At 40.7% G+C, this 21727-nt stretch overlaps 2 protein-coding genes across 4 annotated transcripts in view; both read right to left on the reverse strand.

Moving 5' to 3' along the window:
* Nucleotides 1-33: 33 nt before the first annotated feature.
* Nucleotides 34-8711, reverse strand: LOC125240535 (mitochondrial DNA helicase). The gene is made up of 9 exons (XM_048148427.1): nt 8379-8711; nt 7792-8292; nt 7553-7700; nt 6734-6890; nt 5215-5364; nt 4202-4390; nt 1645-1830; nt 914-1000; nt 34-673 (listed from the first exon to the last, which is right to left on the reverse strand). Exons 1-9 carry the CDS (start codon nt 8686-8688, stop codon nt 377-379), a joined length of 2025 nt encoding a protein of 674 aa, XP_048004384.1. The 5' UTR covers nt 8689-8711; the 3' UTR covers nt 34-376.
* A 2288-nt stretch (nt 8712-10999) lies between these two features.
* LOC125240533 (mediator of RNA polymerase II transcription subunit 12-like) overlaps nt 11000-21727 on the reverse strand; it is a 42343-nt gene continuing 31615 nt past the window's right edge. For all 3 annotated transcript variants that reach the window (XM_048148425.1, XM_048148426.1, XM_048148424.1), the window contains 14 exons: nt 21550-21662; nt 20949-21105; nt 20214-20461; nt 19611-19887; nt 19382-19521; nt 19194-19296; nt 18933-19034; nt 17528-17651; nt 16947-17056; nt 16722-16822; nt 16285-16612; nt 15901-16197; nt 15715-15792; nt 11000-14422 (listed from right to left, as the gene is read on the reverse strand). In XM_048148425.1, coding sequence (XP_048004382.1) covers nt 14228-14422; nt 15715-15792; nt 15901-16197; nt 16285-16612; nt 16722-16822; nt 16947-17056; nt 17528-17651; nt 18933-19034; nt 19194-19296; nt 19382-19521; nt 19611-19887; nt 20214-20461; nt 20949-21105; nt 21550-21662 — 2373 coding nt within the window. In that variant the 3' untranslated portion in view covers nt 11000-14227. The remainder of the gene's footprint in view (nt 14423-15714; nt 15793-15900; nt 16198-16284; nt 16613-16721; nt 16823-16946; nt 17057-17527; nt 17652-18932; nt 19035-19193; nt 19297-19381; nt 19522-19610; nt 19888-20213; nt 20462-20948; nt 21106-21549; nt 21663-21727) is intronic.

The following is a 21727-nucleotide window of genomic DNA, read 5'->3' on the forward strand; positions in this document are numbered from 1 at the left end:
ATCAGATGGCCATACCTATTAGGATTTTAAAAATAAAACAATTAGTTTTAAACATCATATAATATGTTATTCTTACCAAATATATACATCATTATTACAAGATATACAATATTTACATGACTAATATGTAACGTAATACTTGCTGCGTAGTAAATGGCTAGTACGATAAGTACGATAATGAAATGCACACATCGTTCGTCGATTGTTTATTATGGTAATTATAAATAAACTTACATTTCTAATTTACAAAAATGAAGTGTGCCTTGCCTACATAAGAATGATAAATTGATAATACACGGAAACATACAACGAACGTGTGTTTATCAGTGCCTCGACACACAGATTGCCTCTAGTAGACCCGAAGCCTATCGACGCGCTATCGCGTCCTATTGAGGTTAAGAATGTCGCTTAAGTAGGAGTCTGCGGGCTGCGGGTGTTTGGCGCGCGCGGGGCGGGCGGCGGCGGCGCCGGCGCGGGGCTCCACGGCGAACTCGTCGAAGCACTGCTGCAGCAGAGCGTCGGGCTCGTCCGCCTTGCCCTTGCTCTTCTTCTTGGCCTGGTAGCTGAGCGCGTCCTTGTCAAACTCCAGCGGTACGACGCCTAGGTCGCCACTGTATCGATTTTTTGCAACTTGCAGATATTTCTTGCCGCGCACTGCTGTTAAACGTTTGTCCTGAAAACACATGGTAAATTCGGTAACGACTTCCAGACATAGGGACAAACATTATCTCTTCAATTCCCGATAACTATAGAAGATGTAATAAAAATAGCGGGAATACCTAAGTATTGTATTCATTTATGGGCTGACAAGGAAATGTAGTTGACATTGAGTAGACATTATTTTAGACGCACAACGCGATTGCTGGGAGCGTTCCCCTTATATTTACTGTTTGTATTTGGATTTTACTCTTACCTGAATAATCAGAACATTGTCGGCCTCTTGAGACGCCTTGGCGCTACCAAATATTGAACTGGTGGAAAGATCTTCCGATTCCCGTTCCTGCAGGCAAGGTACAGTAAATGTGTAATCTAATAATATTTTTTAAAATTAAAAAGCTGTTTCGTATGGAGTTAGAAATGTCTTAGTAAAATCAGAAATTTTAATCACAATTAATAAACTTCGTACTAAAATCTTTACAAACCAAACTTAAATTAATTTGATTCCTTTGTCTACTTCCAAAGTCGTAGGTATAATTAATAAATCATTTAAATTGATACCTAAATGTCCATTATTTTAATGTATTAAGTTTATATTTCCGATAATATAACTATAAATAACTAAAGTAAAAGTACCAGTGCTCGATAATGTTCCAGTAGAAGCCACTTTCAACCTTAAGTCATTGCCAATAAATGTGACAGTAGGGTGGAATCTATACATATATTAGCAGCAATAGGCATTAGCACGTCAACACGGTACGTTTACCTTGTTGAATCAATCAAAACTACTTAGGAGGCCATAATAAAAATCACCTTTCTGGGATGCATGACGAATGTAACGAGCCACCCACATATTATGTAACAGCGTAAGGGGAAGAGAGTCATGTGTAAAAATAGTCCGGTGTAATAAGAGCGTAGTATGTACCATATTTATGAGACGATTTTTTCGATAAATATTTTAGCAGTTGATTGTATGTAAAGCGTCACCTTTCTGGGATGCATGACGAGCGTGACGTGCGTGTGGCGCGCGGTGGCGAAGGTGCGGAAGGCTGCCACGACGGCGTCCTGGCGCGCGTAGCGGTCGCCCTCCGCCTCGCCCAGCCCCAGCATGAACTGCACGTTGTCCACCACCACGTGGCTGATGTCGTGCATGTAGCGCGCGTGCTCCACCGCCTGACAAACGTCAACAAATGAGCTCCACACTCCTACTCGTGGGTGAACAGGAACCAAACAAAACAAACATCGAAGTCTGTGCTACAGACTGTTTTGTTTAAGTAGTTTTTGCTTGTTTAAGTTTTTTTATTATAAATGGGCTTACTCTTGGCCAAAGACTAGCCTTGCCTACGATGGAGTGAGCTCGCCCAAAATATGCCTGATGTTCACCCTAGATTTGAAGGTTGCTGGATTATATGAGCTGTGTATACTTTGCTTGTGTGAGTACATACGGTCTACATAACTTACATAAGTGACGTTTGCAAGCATAAGGTACCACACTAGTGATTGCCACAAGGACGAAATTTGCTCTTATTTTTACACAAATAACATATTAGAGCGTCCTTACTCTTAAACGACAATGTGCATAGTTTTTTGTTCTTACCACCTGATTTGTTTTGTTCCTGACAATTTAAGACTGTCAAAATAATATTTACCAACCTAAGGGGGCGTCCATTAATCGCGTCATACGTTTTTGGCTTATTTTAGACCCCCCCCTCCCCCATGGTGATCTTTGGTGATATTTTCAGGACCCCCTCCCCCCCTGGCCAATATGACGTGTAATTTTTTGGCAACTTAAGTAGACTTTTTTCGAACCAACGAATCATCCAAATCTTGGCGCGAAATTCAAATTTTCTATGAGAATTAAATCTTCGCCCCCTCATTTTTAAGTTTCTGTACCTACCTCAAAAAGGAAACCACTGAACCGAAACTACTGAACCGATTAACTTGTTTGGCACACATATGTAAACTTGTGACCCAAAGACGGGATGCAATTTAAATAAAATAAAAAAAACAACTGTAGGGGTCACTTTTAGGGGGTAAAAGTGAAAATTAAAAATCAAAGTTTTTTGAAATAGTTTTTAGCGTGTTACATGTCAAATGAAAAAGCGTATTATGGGCCATTTTTTTTTCAAAGTTGTTTTTTTTGGATTTGGAAATTTTTATGTGCTTTCCACTCAGCATCGCGAGCTCTTTCAATCCTAATAGGAGAAAAAAGTGTCCCATCCGTTACCACTTTTTCATACATTTTGTATGGCGGTAACGGAATGGAAGGTCTAAAAAATTATGGAAATCTTAGGACATTTTTTTTCTCCTATCACGATCAAAAGATCTCGCGATTCTGAATATGAATCGCGTAAAAAATACCCGTTACAAAAACGTGGAGTGGACAACTTTGAAAAAAATGGCCCTACGATTCCGATACGTATTTCAAAAATAAATGTGATAATAATTTTCAGTCAAGTAATTTTCAAGTAATTTAAGAAAACAGGCAAAAAATAACCATTCTCTTATCTCCGAAACTACTTAGCGTAAAATTTTCGAAAAATACCCGAATTAAAGGCTATTAATGTATAGATTTAGATTTTTCAAGGTTTAGGAAGGCACGCGTGTTTTCAAGACAGTTGGCCGGTGAGCTCTACATTTGTCAAATTTGCCGCCTTTTTTCAGTGCCATGATTAGGTTGACCGTCTATAACCGACTGTCCGTGTACACATGATGAGGGCAAACTAAAAAAATCTTTGAGAATTAAAAATAACCGACTGCACACAATTCTTTTTTTCTCACTTGATGGTCTCATCGGGAGATCAGCGCTGGAAGTCACCAGCAACACGCTGAGATGAAGCCATTTCGTGGCACTTCATTCCTTTCTGTTTGTGTTGTAATGTGTAATTAATCTGTTCACACATGTGTTCACGAATAAATTATATTCTATTCTATTCTCTTTGCACTGCACAACGCAAGTTCTGACTCTAAAAGTTGATATAAAAATAGCTCAGAAATATTATTTTTTCTTTACGTTAGTGTAACAAAAAAAAATACACGTGATATGTTCCTAACCCCCCCACCCCCCATGGTGATACTTGGTGATTTTTTCATGACCCCCTCCCCCCCTATACAGTATGACGTGATTAATGGACGCCCCCTAAGTAAAATAAAATTTGAATTGTAGAGTTAAATAATATTGACTTCATTTTATATTAGTAGTCTCGGAAGGGTCTCCACGGAAGACCAGCGTCAGGGTCCACAAGGGTCCCTTGGCATGAAGTTAAGTGGAGACATTTTCAGTTACGCGTTATACAATAGTATGTATGTCAGTGGTATTAGTTAAGTTTAAATTAAGCGTTTTTGAATAAAGTTCTTCTACCTATTCTATTCTAAGTACTTAGTACAGTCAAGTGCAAAAATACGTATCGATTTTATCCGCTCAAAAATATGTACCGAGACCTTATTCCTCCGACATAAAGTGCTATGGGACATATTTTTGATAAGTTGTACGCACCCATATTTTTACACTTGACTGTACCACGAACGCTAAATTTCCCCTTACCTCCATAACAACTTTGATGGGCTGCTGGCCGTGGAAGGCGAGGTAGTAGATGGGCAGCTTCTGGAAGTCGTCGGCGAAGGCGGCGAAGCGGTCGAGGTGGTGCTCGAGCGGCACGCCCGCGAACTGCTGCAGCATCGTGCGCGCCAGCCGCGAGTTGCGGATCTCGAAGCTGCCCCACAATGTTGTCACCTAGTAAGGCAACCAGTGAGTTAAGAATACGAATAGAATACAGCTTAGAGTAGAAATAAACCTAATTTTTACACTTACTTTTCTTCTGTAAAAGTGGCTCAATACTTGCCGCGTGTAAACCGGTTTACATAGAAGACGGTGGCACCTCTATTATTTTCTAGTCTTTTTTTGCCAGGCTGTAAGTAATAAAATACACAACAGAATACGTCAGCTTACACAGTTTAGGTTCTTGAGCATTACACAATCTAACCAAACTTATAATTATAATAAAGTATGTGTTAAGGAAATAAGAAAAACAAGGTACATCCCACAGATGTCATATATACCATAGATCAAGCAAACGTATCTACTTAGCGTGTCAAATGAACTCAGTGAAATCCACTGAGTTGTCCGTCTTTAATCGCAGCTTGCATCGGGCCTTATAAAAAATGCCTCGTTACGTGTCAATTGCAACAACACAAAAAAAACTTGACATATTTAAAATTTTCAGTACAAAATTTGAAAACAAATAGATGAACTTGTTTCTTCTATCTAAATAAAAATATGTATAAAAAACTTGTTTTTAAGAAAACTAACTAAAATATGTTTTGTCTCGGTGTAAGTTAGGGAGTGTAAAAATCGAGACAAAAGTTTATTTCCTTCTTCCAGGCTGCAGTATTTAAGTATGGCGTTGTAAGTAATCATTCAGGTTATTTCGCTAAAACGCTTCCCGGAAGCGTAATGTAAGTCGTGATCGTAGCGCTTATAGCAAGGTAAACATTTTAAGTTTACACAAAACCCAATAACAGCTTGAGGTGGAGGGTGTGTAGTTAGTATGTAGTTACCCCCTGCTGCGCTAGGTCGAGCGACATCTCGGCGCAGAGCGTGGTCTTGCCGCAGCCCGTGGGGCCGGTGAGCACGGTGAGCTCGCCGCGCCGGTGCCCGCCCAGCAGCCGCGTCAGCGCGGGGAACCGCCGCCACTTCACGCCGCGCACCTGCGTGCAAACACTAACGTTAACCATAACGAACTAGAGAGTTTTGAATGATTCACAGCTACTTTTACTAGACTGTGATTACCTTTTTGATGTTACCAGTGACCATGATGTCCATGATGTATGACACTGCGTTGAAATATTGGGAGTTAACAAAATAAGAAAAGCTAATCATAGTCTATATTCCGTGCAATATAAATAAATCTAGTGATAAATTGATAATGAACTTCTGACTGTGGACCAAAGACATATATAACTCCGTATAGACAGATAAAGTCTAAGAAAAAAAACGTACCTCAGTACCATACCACACCTCGGACACTGGCGATCAAATCTATGAAAGAGGCGCGTTCCTAGCACACATTCTAAGCTCGTGTAGGTGAACGCGTACCATGCTTGTATGAGTGAGATATGACAGGTCGATTGTTCGCGTTTTTGACAGGCGGTAACTGTCAGGTAACCGAGAGGGGGTGGGCGGCACTTTCAGCGGGGAGCGGGAGTGGCCATACTGTACGATAGTACTCTTTATTATACTGTGACCATACAGAAAAAGGTACGGTGGCCTAGATGGCATTACACCTTTAGGGTACGCTCAGCTAGATGGCGCTAATACTAATATTTGACATTTTAAAACATATCAAGCTAAGAATATGGGCCAAATTGTCAAAACTGAGGTTCAAAAATTTTAAGCCTGTGTCAAGACATAGCAGTCTATGCACTGTGATTACACATTTTACTTCGACAGTAACTCTCTCTCTAAGTTTTGTTGGTGTCTGACTTATGAGTATTTATGGGTATTTATACTAGTATTCTAATGAATTAAGTAGGTGGATAGCTATTGAAGCCTTAAGTTACGTAATTATAAGAATACTTAATCAACAACCTGTATGTACTTTATTAGAGCATTTGTGTGTACATTTTGGTTGTTTATAAACATTTAGTTAATTTAACTTACAAAATTAATTAATGGATGACTGTTATTTCTTCAGTAAGCAGTAGTATGTCTTAGTTATATTTACGGCTGTTGTTATCCTGAATACCAATAAAATAAAAATAAATAAAAATATAATACTCGTTACTCTTGCGGACAGGTATTAGAACAGAAAATAAATTAACCTTATTATTTTTTTCAGTAGGTAATTGCTGGTTTCTACAAATTTTACATCTTGACGAGTTAAAAAAGTTTGTGTGTGTTTGCAGAGATTTTCCCGAGGGTCTATTTGGGTGTCTTTAAAAAAGGTGTAAGCTCATCCATGTATTACCTGCGCTTTGCAGGCGTCCATAGGCTTGTTTACCACCGACGTAGTATGAAATAATCATTACAACACCGTTTTTCAAAAGCAAAATATACATAAATGTTAAAGTAATGCACCTTGTCGATGTTGGAGAGTTCGGCATAGACATCGTCGCGGAGCGCAGCGAAGGTGGTGATGGCGCGGTGCGCGGCGGGCTTGGCGCCGGCCACCAGCGCGCGCAGGGACAGCTGCGCCTGCGCCGCTTCCGACGCCGTCACCAGCCCGTCCGTCGGCCTGCCTCACACATCATTATAAGGGTCGGCTCACACCGACACACAATGGCAGGCAGCGGCCGGCAGCGACGTGGCGACCACTTTTAGTGTGAAATATCTTTCAATTTTATCTACATCCGCGCGACCTGTTTGAGTTATTCAAGTGATACTGGTCTTTTTTATGTAGATAAAGATTAAAATTACCTCGGCCGCTGCCACCCGTTGCTCGAAGCTGACAATTCCGGTGTGAGCCAGAAAAGAATAGCACCACGTCATCTTGTCCTGTGGGTGTCGCGTAAGGCGACTAAAGGAACACTGATGGCGGCGGTTAGCACAAAAAAAACTTGTGCATACTATACTGGCATACAAATCAAACAATGCAACAACAAACTAAACAAAACATAGCATGGACTGTTCGTATAGGTATGTGTAATAATATTTAGAGCCTCTGTATGTGTGTCAGTTGTAATATGTTCATTTAGAGTAGGAAATCAATATTAACAGTAAGATGTAAGCTGTAATGGCAATACTTGTCAAGAGAATATCTCAGTACACAATTGGCTACTAAGATATTTATATTACCTTGAATAATGAATATCTCAAAAGTACTGTTAACTGTAGCATAATTACTAAGGAAGTCAAAAATTAAAAGAGCTTGTTATTTTGTTACAGATTCATACCAACCTTACAAAACGGCACCTGTCTTCACCTAACTTGTTGGCAATGTCTCGCATATTCTCCCAATCTCCCCAAAGACACAGCCTTTGGTAACTTTCCAGGGCCGGAAGCAATGTGGGTGGCAGGCTACTGCTGTTCAACCATATGTGTGTGCCTATAAGGTACATTACACAGTTGACTAATAATAACAAACAAATAGGATCATTTATCATAGGTGCATGCATATGCAATATAGTTGTACATACCTGGCACCTTATGAGCACATAATTGCAAGATGTCATTAATACTAGTGACTATTACTGCTTGCTCACTGCGGCTCACTTTAGTAGGTCTGCACCAGAACAGACCAGCAGAAGTTAAGCCATGTATTTCTGCTTCCTCCTCTTTACCCGCCTGCATTTTACGGTAACCCACAACAGTGTCCATAGAATTTTTCAAAGGGAAGTAAAGCGTGGTTTGGTCTTCGGAGACTCTCACATCTGACAAGACCTTGCCAGCATTACAGTTGGTGAGAGATGTAGTAAATTCAAACAAGTTGGATAACTCATCTAATTGTGGTAGAGTGAGGTCGGCTAAAGTGGTTGTTTTACTAACAAGTTGTAGCCACTCCTCCTGGAAGCGAGCGTTCTGTTGCAGGCACCGCTCGATGTGCTCGCGCGTGGCCGAGTCCGTCTTGGACTTTCGCACGTGCTTCTCTAGCACACTCCAGCTGCCGTGCACGTTGCACGCGGGGCATACAAAATATCCTAAAAAAAGTAACATGAACTTAGGAAATTATTATAAAGTATTTTAGAAGCCTCTATATTTAAAATCTAATTTTTTATACACATACCTGTTGTTTTGTTAATGTATACTTTATTCTCGGCACACGTATTCTGCCCAGCACATATTGTGCATTTAGTTGTAAGAGACGTAAAGCCATCTTGTACGGAAAACCCTTTTTGCCTCAATAACTTCCTAATATCTGTTACTGTTATCTTGGGAATATCATTTAACTCGACACTATGAAATTTACGTTTTCCGTGAGAACTATTAATTGCATTTAATATTGATTTTGAATAGCAGTAATTTATTATCCTACGAGTATTCAACATTTTTGCTCCAAGTTTACTTCGTCTTCGTGTGTCGAATGACCGAAACATGAAAACATAACCTAACCAAACTTTTTTGTTGTTTATACGTGGTTTATACGATGCTGTCATTCATTTCAGCTGTCATTCTCTTGTCAAGAAAGCACACAGATAATGCAATAAAGCATAAGGACATGTGACAAAATTTATTTCGATTATGATTTCACTTCAATCTAAAACATCCAGCTCGCCAGATGACTTCCGGACGTCCGTGCGCTCAAGGCTACGTCCGATAGTTTGCACAATTCAGTGTATATTCATTATCTAGATCGCGGCAATGGACGCGCGACCGCGATCCATAATTTGTTTCTAGCTTAATCGTTAGACGACTTACAAGCCATATTTTTGTCTCTCTTATGGGTGGTTTTGAGATGCGGCATAAGCCTGGCGTCTACTATAGGCGGAATCGCGCGGCGTTGAATCGATCCTCATATATTTGAATGCGATTCGACGCGTCGCTAATGGATGCAGTTTCATCATAAATGCAGATAACGAATTAACGAGGCTCGACTCGGTGAATAATAGTGGACGACAGGCTTGCCCTCTTAACCATTACCTTATTTTATTTTTCATAGAGCGTTTTCTGGTCGGACTACCGTTAGAGACAAGATTTGCTTGATATGCTATATAATATTATGTTATTATTCCCGTACCTCAGTTGGCTTCTGCTCCGTGCACGAAGACATAATACTTATAATATTTTTGAGAATATCACCACTAACGGCACCACACAATTTCGTACTCAATTTATTAGGTAATAAATTATAGGAATGAAAAAACAAAAGACGTCATTAAATTTTCTAGTAAATTGTATTTCTTAGATCGATATTTACATATAATATGCCTAAAACGACTGTACCGTAATTGTATGCCATGATTTATATGACAAAACGTAAGACATCCTTGGTGACTTAACAGTATAGGTAATCAATTTCTAAAACTAATATTATTTATAAAATAAAATAATAAATGTATAATTAAGTCCGCAATACTAGGTAAGAAGTAAATTAAATCATCTCAATGTAAGCAATTATATGTTGCCAGTGTTTACAAGTCAAGTCTGATGGGGCAAAATTTTAACAAGAAAGAATGCATTCTAATGGCCGCTGTACACACATGGCCAACAGTTCCACCAACCCCCTTGGCCATGTGTGTAGAGGGCTACTTGGCCGTAAGTTGGCAGTTGGCGCTTGCGCTTGCCGGCCAACCGATTCGTGTCGGTTTTTTGTCCACACATCAAAGGATCTTGGCGCCAATGGCCAACTGCGTTTACACGTTGGCGCTTCATTCAGTTGGTCGTCAGCCGTCAGAGAGGACAGTAGTGATATATTTACGAAAATAATAAGTTTATCTATGCCAATAATAGTGTAGATTTTAGGAAATAAAATAACCTTGCAAATGTTTAATGTATTTCCTAAAAAAGATAAATGTTCTTATCAGAATATTCAAAAAATTGTTAATATTGCAAATAATTTAATTTTACTACGGGGTTATTATTTTTTAATATTTTTTTTCTGACAACGTCTATGACCAAGAATTTCCTAGATTTTTTCATTACACGTCCATCTTTCATGAAGAGCCAATGCCAAGTGATTGGTTCGCCAATGTGTAAACAGCGGCTCTTATCTTGGCCAAGGGGTTTCACAAAGGGCTGGTGGAACCGTTGGCCATGTGTGTACAGGGGCCATAAGCATCATTCACATTGCGGGCCAACCTATAGCGAGTCTACGAAATGGCCCCTGTACACACATGGCCAACGGTTCCACCAGCCCTTTGTGAAACCCCTTGGCCAAGATAAGAGCCGCTGTTTACACATTGGCGAACCAATCACTTGGCATTGGCTCTTCATGAAAGATGGACGTGTAATGAAAAAATCTAGGAAATTCTTGGTCATAGACGTTGTCAGAAAAAAAATATTAAAAAATAATAACCCCGTAGTAAAATTAAATTATTTGCAATATTAACAATTTTTTGAATATTCTGATAAGAACATTTATCTTTTTTAGGAAATACATTAAACATTTGCAAGGTTATTTTATTTCCTAAAATCTACACTATTATTGGCATAGATAAACTTATTATTTTCGTAAATATATCACTACTGTCCTCTCTGACGGCTGACGACCAACTGAATGAAGCGCCAACGTGTAAACGCAGTTGGCCATTGGCGCCAAGATCCTTTGATGTGTGGACAAAAAACCGACACGAATCGGTTGGCCGGCAAGCGCAAGCGCCAACTGCCAACTTACGGCCAAGTAGCCCTCTACACACATGGCCAAGGGGGTTGGTGGAACTGTTGGCCATGTGTGTACAGCGGCCAAAACACAAATAGTATAATACGATACAAGTGTGGAAAAGTGGAAATTCTAAACGAGGGGCGTACCAACCGTTATGTAGTTGAAATCCGTAGACTCTTTGGGGTTGGGCAGAAATGTGCAAGTGATTTGTTTAAATAAATCATTATATTCGAATGCTCCTCTATCATTCAACATTTACTTGTACTACATATTAAAAACATTTCATACTGAAATCAGTTAAAAAGGAAAATCAATTTCAACGTTGGCATTTGGTCATCTACCAAGAAGGGAATTCCTCGCGGATTTGTCTTTATTACAATTAAAAATCTATTGTAATTTCCTTGTAATGCCGTTGTTTTGTGTTTTTTAAATTATATTTTGTGGGTTTTTTTTACAAAAAATATTTACTTTATACCGCTACCCGGTAATCTTATAAAAAATCTTGTCACGTCATTTTTACTATCTCTACTTCTGAATTTCACTTTAATAGGGAATATTACGCAAAACTGCGCAGAAGGCGCCGGTGGCACATTGAGGAAGGCTTACCGCGAACATTGTTTGGCATCATTCATCATTGTCGTACTTGTAAATTTGCAAGTAAGTGTGACAGGGAAGTGACACGAACGGTTCACGGTAGGCCATCTGTAACCAAACCGCTTTGATCCGTCAATTCCATAATCATGACTCCTCAAAAAACCGTTTAAGGCATAGTCTGCGTAAGTTTCTCTACGGTTTGGTATGTGTGATGTGAGTGTGCTGTAATATGTGCGCAAAATATTGCCGTAATATTCCCTACTACAACAGTATCCTAGTTCTGCGTAGTCAAATGTTAAAACCATACATTAATGAATAAAATAAACAACAAATAGTAATTTCTTAATTAAATAGGTACTTCTAAAGTCTTTCATTAATACAAAATTTCATTTCATTGAAGATAAAGCATTCGCTTAAGATAATAATTCTTGTTACATGATGTAGGATTTTTTATTTTTTTTATCATTAATATAAAATTTCATTTCATTGAAGATAAAGCATTCGCTTGAGTTAATAATTCTTATTGTGGATTTTTTATTTTTTTTATCCATCCTTTTAAGTACAACCTGGTACAACATACACATGCATACACGATGCGCTTTAAAATGTTCACGTAAATAAAGTCAATCATTAAAATAAGCACACTAGCTTATCAACGAGAATAGGATTATACATTGAATACTTGACATATGCCCATAATATCCGTAAATATTTTCGCTACTAGAACACGGTATAACGAATGCTATTATAAATAAAGACGAAGGTCGCTAGGTCTTGGTTGTGTGAATCAAATAATACGGAGTGTGTGCGCGACATGGCTCGCGCAGGACGACCGACCCCCGCCCCCCGTGCACACTTCGTCGCGCTCTGCGGTCTACTGTGTATATGTTACTAACTATTCATCTGTGGTCTACATGCGACTATTAAACAAGGCACAAAGTCTACTAGAGCTTTATATAGCCTTTTGTTTTATCTACAGTTCAGGGATCAGCTTTAATTTGTAGACAGAGTGAAGATAAAGACATAACAATACCTAAATATGCAAATGGATTTCTTGATGTCAAACCCGTAACATTTATATAAACATCTTTGTAATACAACTGTACGGGATTAAGAAAGTTTAGTTTTCGCAGACACTAAAAACTATTAATGTTATGTATTAAAAACCAACAATATACGTAGTTAATTAAAAAAACTACCACTTCATTATTAATTATATGTAATAAATTATATTACGGTACAATTCACAAGAATTTATCATTATTAAATAATTCAGAACCATGTCTAGTAAAATTATGTATGTATAAATAAGCTAATAAATTAATCACAAACCCTTACAAGCCAACATGCCATAAAAATATTTACACGTCTCTATGACAAATGACAATAAGGTCGTGTATGCGTATAATTGGAGTGTTGGTTTGTAAAGGTGTTTGTGAATTCGACTGTACAATAAGTCAAAACTAGAGATATTCGATTTGAACGGAAATGAAATATTAAGTCCACAAGCAGCAGTCCGTAAACACCTACCTATGAGCTGTAAAATATGTCCCATAAGCAGTTTTGCCTTGCCTGCGGTATATCAGCCTTTGTTGTATCAACGCGGATTCGTACAGTCGTATCGTGCACTACACTGCGTCGATAAACTTCGAGAATGTAACTCGACTACAAGTACCGCGTAACGTAAGCCAATAAATATTACCTACAATCATAAAATGTTATCACACTGTTGTCAAATGCTATAAAATATTTATTATTTCACTTACATGATACGAAATAATATCTCCGGAGATCTGCTATGAAATAAAAAAAGTCAAAGTGAAGGTAAAAATAAGATAAAAATAACAGGTACATACTAGTATTACCATCTATGGGTATTTATATCACATCCTTCCAGATGGACGACCGTTTGTATGGAATACTTTCGAGTCAATTTAATTGCTAAATATCAATTATAAGTGCGTATTCTTGAAGGTACCTATCGACTGATTACGTATTTCCCAAATCAGAGATGCACGCACATACTTAAAATATGGAAATGTAGAGATAAGCCTATACATTATACAACAGCTCAGAAACGTCAATCGGGAAGGAGGTGAGATGAGAAGGTGCTGTATTGCATGCCCACGGCAGCCCCAAAGACCGCCCGACATGAGCGTCTTCACGTCGAGCGCTCGTGGTTTTCGATAAAAACTAAGACACTTCTTTGTGGCAGTGCATATGATATATACAAAATTGGTGTCGTTTGTATCCTATATTTCGCGAGTATAAATATTAAAACTATATAATCCATTCATAGATATATCGTTTTCCGACCGACATACACATAACACATATACCTACTAACTGCTATAAAACTTAGAAACATTATTAATATAAAATTCGAATTAAAACCGTGCGAACCAGGTCGTCTACTTGAGACTGATCTTTTGCGGTTCAGTGAGTGCAGTTTATTAACGTTATGGTTTCATCTGCAACAAGGCAACTGCGTGTGTATCTAAATAATGTGAATGAGTAGCATAATTTCATAACAGATACCGATTAATTTAGCCGAGAAGCATATTATATTACGTATAAAGTCATTTCACGAAACCTGGCAAAAATGGAATAAAGGAAACTTTGATTGTATGAGTGGCACTCACTCCATTCCCTCATTCGTTCCATCGATGGCAGGTGTTGTGAATAGAGGTGTAATGTTAGTTGGTAGTGTGTGCGGGCAGTCAGTAGGGCGGCTGGTACTGGTTGCGCTGCAGGTGCTGCACGAGCGGGCCCTGCTGCTGCATGGCGAGCATCTGCTGGCGCATGCGCTGCTGCTGCTGCGTCATCTGCTGGTACTGCGCCGAGTTCTGCGGCTGCATGCCGCGCGGGTACGGCGGCGCCGGCCCGCCCATGCCGCCCATCGTCACGTTAGGCGCCTGTTCCAACAACACTCCTCATTACCAATCATTATCATTAATAACATTTTTCACTTCTCATGCTCAAAAAGTGCACCTTTATGTCGTGCGTAGACGACATAAAATCACATTTTATGCTCTAGAGCATAAAGTAAACTTTGTAAGACTAAGGTAATCAGTCTCAACAGCCAAACAGTTAAAACATATTGCACAATTTTAGTGAGAAATAAAATTGTGTAGATGACAAAACTTGTTAGGTATATTATTTTATTTTGCTACAATTTATTAGAATTCCGTATTTTCTGTCATTAAATTTAGTAAATCACATAAAATAGGAGTCGATTATCGTTCAAAAATGTTTGACTTAGCAGAAAACCAAGCGCCTGAAACTCTGATCACATGTTGAAAATTAAAAAATAATAATTAAAAAGTTAGTTGGCGGGAATTGGTTATGTATGTTCTTTCGCTTTACGACAATTTCGTGGTGTAAATTGACGTGAAAAATATAATAATTTCCTCACAATCGAAGTGAAAAGCAGAGTGTAAATGTCAATTTTTACCCTCGTCTACTATTTTGGATTTTGGTGAAATTGCCTCGGGTAAATATGGGTCACTTTATGCCCTTGTTGTACAATCTACTATTTACTCTTACGTTGGTCAGAATTTGCGGTTTTTGAACACATAATATGAGGCAAAATGGCACACATACACATGATATTTGTATATTTATATCAAAGAGGATCGAGTATTATAGAGAGTTACTGTTGAAGTAAAATGTGTAATCACAGTGCATAGACTGCCATCTCTTGACACAGGCTTAAAACTTTTGAACCTTAGTTTTGACAATTTGGCCCATATTCTTAGCTTGGTATGTGTTAAAATGTCAAATATTAAGATTAGCGCTATCTAACTGAGCGTACCCCAAAAGTGTAATGCCATCTAGGCCACCGTAGCTTTTTCTGTATGGTACTGAGGTACATTTTTTTTCTTAGACTTTATCTGTCTATACGGAGTTATATATGTCTTTGATTTATATGTATATATTTTTTATATTTATTTTAAATGATAATTATTGAAAATTATTAGTGGATACTTCATTGGCTCCACGTATAAAAGTACGATTTACCTATTATATAATGCTGTTTATTTTCCTTAATAAAGAAAAAAATAATAATGAAAAGCCACCCCAAGAACTAGTAATTAACATTGGCATGAACGATGACGAGATAATATCTCGGTGTTATTAAAATTTTCCCATCCCACTTAAGAAAAGAAATGAAATGCTATCATAAAATCGGAAGTGGAGAGAGTACCTGCATATACTGAGGCCGCGCATTCTGCCTCTGTGCCAGGTACTGTGCTTCTTGACTGGAACGGCCTCCCATCATATTCTATGAAAAGAAAGCGAACTTAAGTGTCCAAATACTTCAATGATACACAAATAATTATATCACTAAAACATGTTTTAATCGAATAAGTAATTGACAGTATGTCCATACCTGTTGGAATGTTTGTTGACCAGGGAAACCACTCATAGTATTGCTTCCCTGTGGCCCCATGGTGTTGCCTTGGTTCGCCATGGAGCCCATTCCTCCGCCCTGCCCCATCTGGCCCATTTGCCCCATCGGCTGGCCCATCTGGCCCATGCTCTGGCCCATCTGGCCCATGCCCTGGCCGATCTGGCCCGACTGGCCGACGCCCTGATTCATCTGTCCGACGTTCTGCCCTATGGAGCCCACCCCTTGGTTCATTGGGTTGACTTGTTGTCCCATTTGATTGACGCCTTGTCCCATGCCCTGCAGAATTCAAGTATGTTAAGCATGTTTCGAAGGTAACTATATAAAGCAGTAAGGGAAGCAAATAGTGACCTATACGGTAGGTACCTGATTCATCATCTGTTGCTGGCCGGCCTGCATCATCTGCTGGCCGTAGCCCGCATAGCCCTGCTGCATGCCGCCGTACTGCCCGCCGAACATCTGTCCGCCCATGTTGCCCATCTGCCCGCCGCCCATTTGTCCGGCACCCATCTGACCCGCTCCCATCTGACTGGTGCCCATTTGACCGGCACCCATTTGTCCTGCGCCCATCTGTCCGGCGCCCATCTGTCCGGATCCCATTTGTCCGGCACCCATTTGTCCTGGACCCATCTGGACTCCGCCCATTTGGCCCATCGGGCCCATACCGCCCATTGCGCCAATCGTGTTCATTTGACTATAGGCAACATGAAATGGTTAAATGTAATACCCAAAAACGTATAATAGTGCAAGTCGTTATAAAACTACGAATAGCCTACTATAACAGTAAAGTGTGCGTCACTTACTTAGACGGCCCCATTTGTCCCATTTGGTTAGGCTGCATCTGGCGCATGCCTTGCCGCGGGAAAGGCCCTCGCGCATGCGGAGCTCCGGGATAACCGCCTCCCTGCAAACAATGCAACGATTCAGTTACAGGGAACACTATTACCTAAACATTATTTTCATATGGCATCATGAATAAAAAGCAGAGTAGAACCTTCTTCTGCTTTTCTGGTAAAAGGGACGCTCACCTGCATTTGAGACATCTGGTTGTAGGGCACGCGCTGGCGCAGCATGTGGCTGAGCGCTTGCTTGGACTGCGTGTTGGCGGGCGGCGCCACGCCACGCGAGTTGCCTCCCACTATAGGCATTACAAGTTCATTTAATAAGCGCTACAAATAACTGAATATGAGCTTCATTCTTGTTTTAAATGCCTTGTCTCTCAAACCCATCAATTTTGAACTTTTATTGCAGATCGATTTAGAAGTACTGGCGCGAACGGAATGTATGATCGAATGAAAATATCTGTGTGTATCATAACTATTCATACATAAAATGATGGATCTGACTGTATACTGACGCAGGTGTCACTAACACAATAAAAGTCCCGTTCATTTCATTCGTGCCAGCTTTCGTCAATCAACTTGTACTTGTTACCAGTTAGATTTATATTCGGATTTCGGACCATAAACTTCCTGTACAAAAAGAGACAATCTTGTCATGTATAATCTGAGAATTTCAACTTCGTATAATAATATCGTAACTAAGTGGTAGGATTTTAAATATAGCAAAAGTGGTAGGGTTTAGTTAAAGTAAAGGTACGGTGTCGTACCTTGCGGGTTGTAGTAGTTCTGCGAGTGCGGCGGGAACCACTGCTGCTGCTGCTGCATGAACTGCGGCTGCTGCGCCGGCGCCGGCGCCAGCCCCGCGCCCGCCGCGGCGCCCTGCCCGTTCGTCTACAACCAGTACGCAACGTCGCATCTAGCACACCCACACCTAATACTAATCTAAGGGCCAACTCACTCCATCACTACTAATAACGCTTCTCAGTCCGTACACACATTCAGGAACGACGTTTAAGAGCGATCGTAGCATTGTATTTATTTTTAGCGTAGCACTATCACGTCTGGAATGGCATATTCGTGTAGAACAACAATTAATCTAAGATAATATATTAACTAAATGTGTGTACGGCCTTTACACCTCACAAAAAGCTTGATAAGTGAATGCAACATTTCCAGTACTACGGAACAACAGGGCAAGGTGAGGGGAAAACCTCTTATAGGGTTCATTTCAAATTTATAAAGTGCAGAATCGGAGTCCAAACGCAGTGAGTACTCTAACATATTGGCACGAGTGTGTTCCTTTGTCAATAACATACTCCGGGTAGGGATTTCATTGTTTCTTTAATTAAGTATTAGCACAGTTGTGACGCCGGTTACAGCGCGGTTGTCATGCGCATATCAGGTATATTTATATATAGGTATACCTACAATACTAAATCGAATATTGTTGATAATACGTAGGAACTGGCAGAGTTCCAACGGTTTCAAGTTCTCATAAAGGACTATAGCTTTTTCCAATAAATATTTGAAAGCCATTTACTGTTCTAAATTCTAATCTTATTTCAAGCTTTCGTCTTTCATTATAAATTGAGAGGTCAGAAATATAAGAATGATAGAGCTGACATCAGCAGGTACTGCAGAAATGATAATATATTGATCTGGATTTGATTGTTTGTCGCTTAGACTTATTTGAAGAACCAGAAGGCATGAGGCTTATAGCCGACTGCATAACATATTTATTAATAATCGAGTCATAAACAAACAATAGTCACACGAGAGTAACTACGCTTTGTCCAATAGGGACACACATTGAGGTAATTTAGGTTCTTGTTATAGGTATAAATTCTGATAAATACTTAACATTTTGTACCAAGTAAAAACGTCACACCGGTGTCATAAGAAAAAACAAACCAGCCTGACAGAGCTAACATGATGTGACGTTTTCACCTCTTGAGGAAAATAAATGCAGACACCAGTATATTATGACATGCTATAAATAAGTTCTCAGAGAGTTATATAGACAGACGGACGGAGTGAGGGTGTCGTTACATGGGAATGCTTCAATGCAATAACCAATTTGAGCTCGAACGTTGAGACCCGGTTTCGCCGAAAGCATACTTTCAAAAGCAGGTTAAAATGGAACGGCTCTACTGAATTAGAAATATAACTTACCGGTGTAGTAACTTTTGGTTTCTTATTAATAATTTTCTTACTACAAGGTAACTTGCGACCTTTTCCAGAACCAGTTGGACTTGAATCGAAGCTTCCACAGTCCTGTATTCATACAGATTTATGAGACACAAAAAAAGAATGGATTCAAACGGAAATAGAATAACTCAAAGCAGAAATGAAACTAAACAGACCCGACGCCAAGAAGACAGGGAGAACGGGTAGAGCAAGGAAAATAAACAGACGGACACACGGCCTCATTACCTGCTTGCTGTCGTTGCTGTCCAGGTCCTCGGGAGGCAGCGGCAGCGGCTCCAGGTAGTAGCTCAGCGGCTTCACCAGGCTGTGCGTGTGGTACTTCAGCAACCTGCGAACAACGCACACTCTTGTACCCGGCGCTACTACACGGTCGGCACTCTGCACTCGGCACCCGGCGTCCGGCGGCTACGCACCTGTGCGCGTTCTCGTAGGTGAGCGGCTTGCGCTCCACCTTGGTGGCGGCGAACCACGCCCACGACAGCGGCGCGGGGTTGCGCCCGCCCTCCACCAGCTCCCAGCCCGACACGCGCTGCTTGTCCGTGAGCCGCAGCCCCTGACACAGAAACAATCATATTCAATTAGATATTCTGTCTCTAGAACTATGGTAATTAGATATCAAATATAATCAAAATGCAAAGTTACCTGTTTCTTATCGTTATCAAAGCCGGTGATCTTATTCCCCTTCTGGTCGATGACGAGGCCGAGCGGCTCGCAGGCGATGACCTCGACGATGGTGTTCTTGGAGAGCGGCAGCAGCTGGCGCACGCTCTGCACGGCGCCGCCGTGCCGGTCGCCGATCTCCTTCTTGAGCTTCTTCATGAGGTTCTGGTAGTGCTTGCGGTTGTTGTCGTCGCAGCCCTCCGCCAGCGTCGAGTGGATCAGCGTCGCCAGCATGTCGATCAGCGTTGTGAACAGGTCGCTGGCACACATTACAATAACGATTACTACTGTGTATTTACGAGTTTTAACCATGTGTACCTACGTCCAATGATCATGATTATAAAACTTGATTCAAAGAGTAAAAAGAATGAAGTATGACTTCTAGAATAGCAGTAATAAAGGGGATTTATGCATTATGTGATTTACCAATTTGTATGTACTCTCTCTGAATATTATTCATCTTTATAAGGTTGTACGTCTTGAATGTACATGTTGTACTGTCAACAAATTACATTGGCACTGTAAAATGTGACATCATGTGTGATGTACAGTACAGGGCAATGTGAGTGTGTGTGTGGCAGTCACCTGTTGTTGTAGGCGTCGACGAGCTGGTGCGTGAGCAGCTGCGCCAGCAGCACGGCCCAGTCGGAGGTGAGCTGGTAGGAGCGGCGCACGGCGTCGAACATGCCGCCGGCGAGCGAGAAGCGCAGCTGCAGCGCCTCGGGCGCCGCCTCCTCCTGCCACGCGTCGCCGCACGCCGCGCCGCGCTCGTGCTCGCGCGCGTGCGTCAGGTAGTGCTGCAGCTGCGCGTGGATCGCGCTCAGCAAGCTCTCCTGAAAGTGGATTCCATTTAGAAGACAGTCTTTCGCCTGTTCGTATGTAAAGCGTGTATGTGTGTATATGTGAAACATCTTATTTCATACATTCCTTATCAGCAAGGACTATATATACCAGTACTGACATAGTCACACAAAATAGTGTACCCCTGAAATGCCTACAATTCATGGAAACTAGATGGCGCTGTTTCGCAGCCTGGAAGTGGCAAAAAAAAACATAATTTCAGCAATATTTTTTGCGTATTTTTAATTTATTTTAATATCATGATATCACTTCAATACACATTTAAAAATAAAATAAAAAACTAATTTGTAGGTCTCATCAGTGTAGTTTTGATAGTATTATTACTATTTAATAGGTGGCGGTAACAAATGGAGGTAAGATTGTTAATCTTTTATAAATGATTGTTGGCATCAGTGACCTAACCTCTATAAGTGTCGAGGGCTGTTGCCGCTCTGTCGCCGTGCGTCAGGGGTGGCGTACCTTCTGGTCGTCCTGGTGGCGCAGGCAGGTGAGCACGAGCGACAGCAGCGGCTCGTTGGCGAGCCGCACGGCGCTGCCGCTGCCGCACGAGCAGCTGTTGCCCGCGCAGCTGGTGCCGCTCACGCCGCGCTTGCCGCCGCTGTTGCTGCTCGACGAACTGCCGACAAGATTTCAGCTATTGTTTGTAAGAACTATTTATACGGTAAGTTCTCGAAATTTAACGGAACTAAATAGCAAAGACATATATAACTCCGTATAGACAGATAAACTCTAGGAAAAAATCGTACCTCAGTACCATACAGAAAAGGTACGGTGGCCTAGGTGGCATTACACCTACATTTAAAAACATATCAAGCTAAGAATATGGGCCAAATTGTCAAAACTGAGGTTAAAAAGTTTTAAGCCTGTGTCAAGAGATGGCAGTATATACACTGTGATTACACATTTTACTTCGACAGTAACTCTCTTAATACTCGATCCTCTTTGTAAATAGTAAACAAATATGAGGCCACCCCGTACGTTTATTTTCAGCACTCACGTTCTGAAGAAATATCGTTGGCTAAACTATTTTTTATTTAGTAATCAATGTGGCTGTGCTCACCCTTTGTAGCTGGGGCTCTGGTGGCTCTTGCAGTCGCGGTGCGAGCTGGCGCCGCCGCCGCCGCCGTTGTTGCAGCCGCCGTTACACCCGGTGCCCCAGCCACTCTCTAAAATCTGCAAGTCACATGAGAACTTAGTAATTTATGCAAAGAAACCTACGGTACATCATAGCATACCAG

Source organism: Leguminivora glycinivorella, chromosome Z (assembly GCF_023078275.1).
Source record: "Leguminivora glycinivorella isolate SPB_JAAS2020 chromosome Z, LegGlyc_1.1, whole genome shotgun sequence".
Taxonomy (NCBI): Eukaryota; Metazoa; Arthropoda; class Insecta; order Lepidoptera; family Tortricidae; genus Leguminivora; species Leguminivora glycinivorella.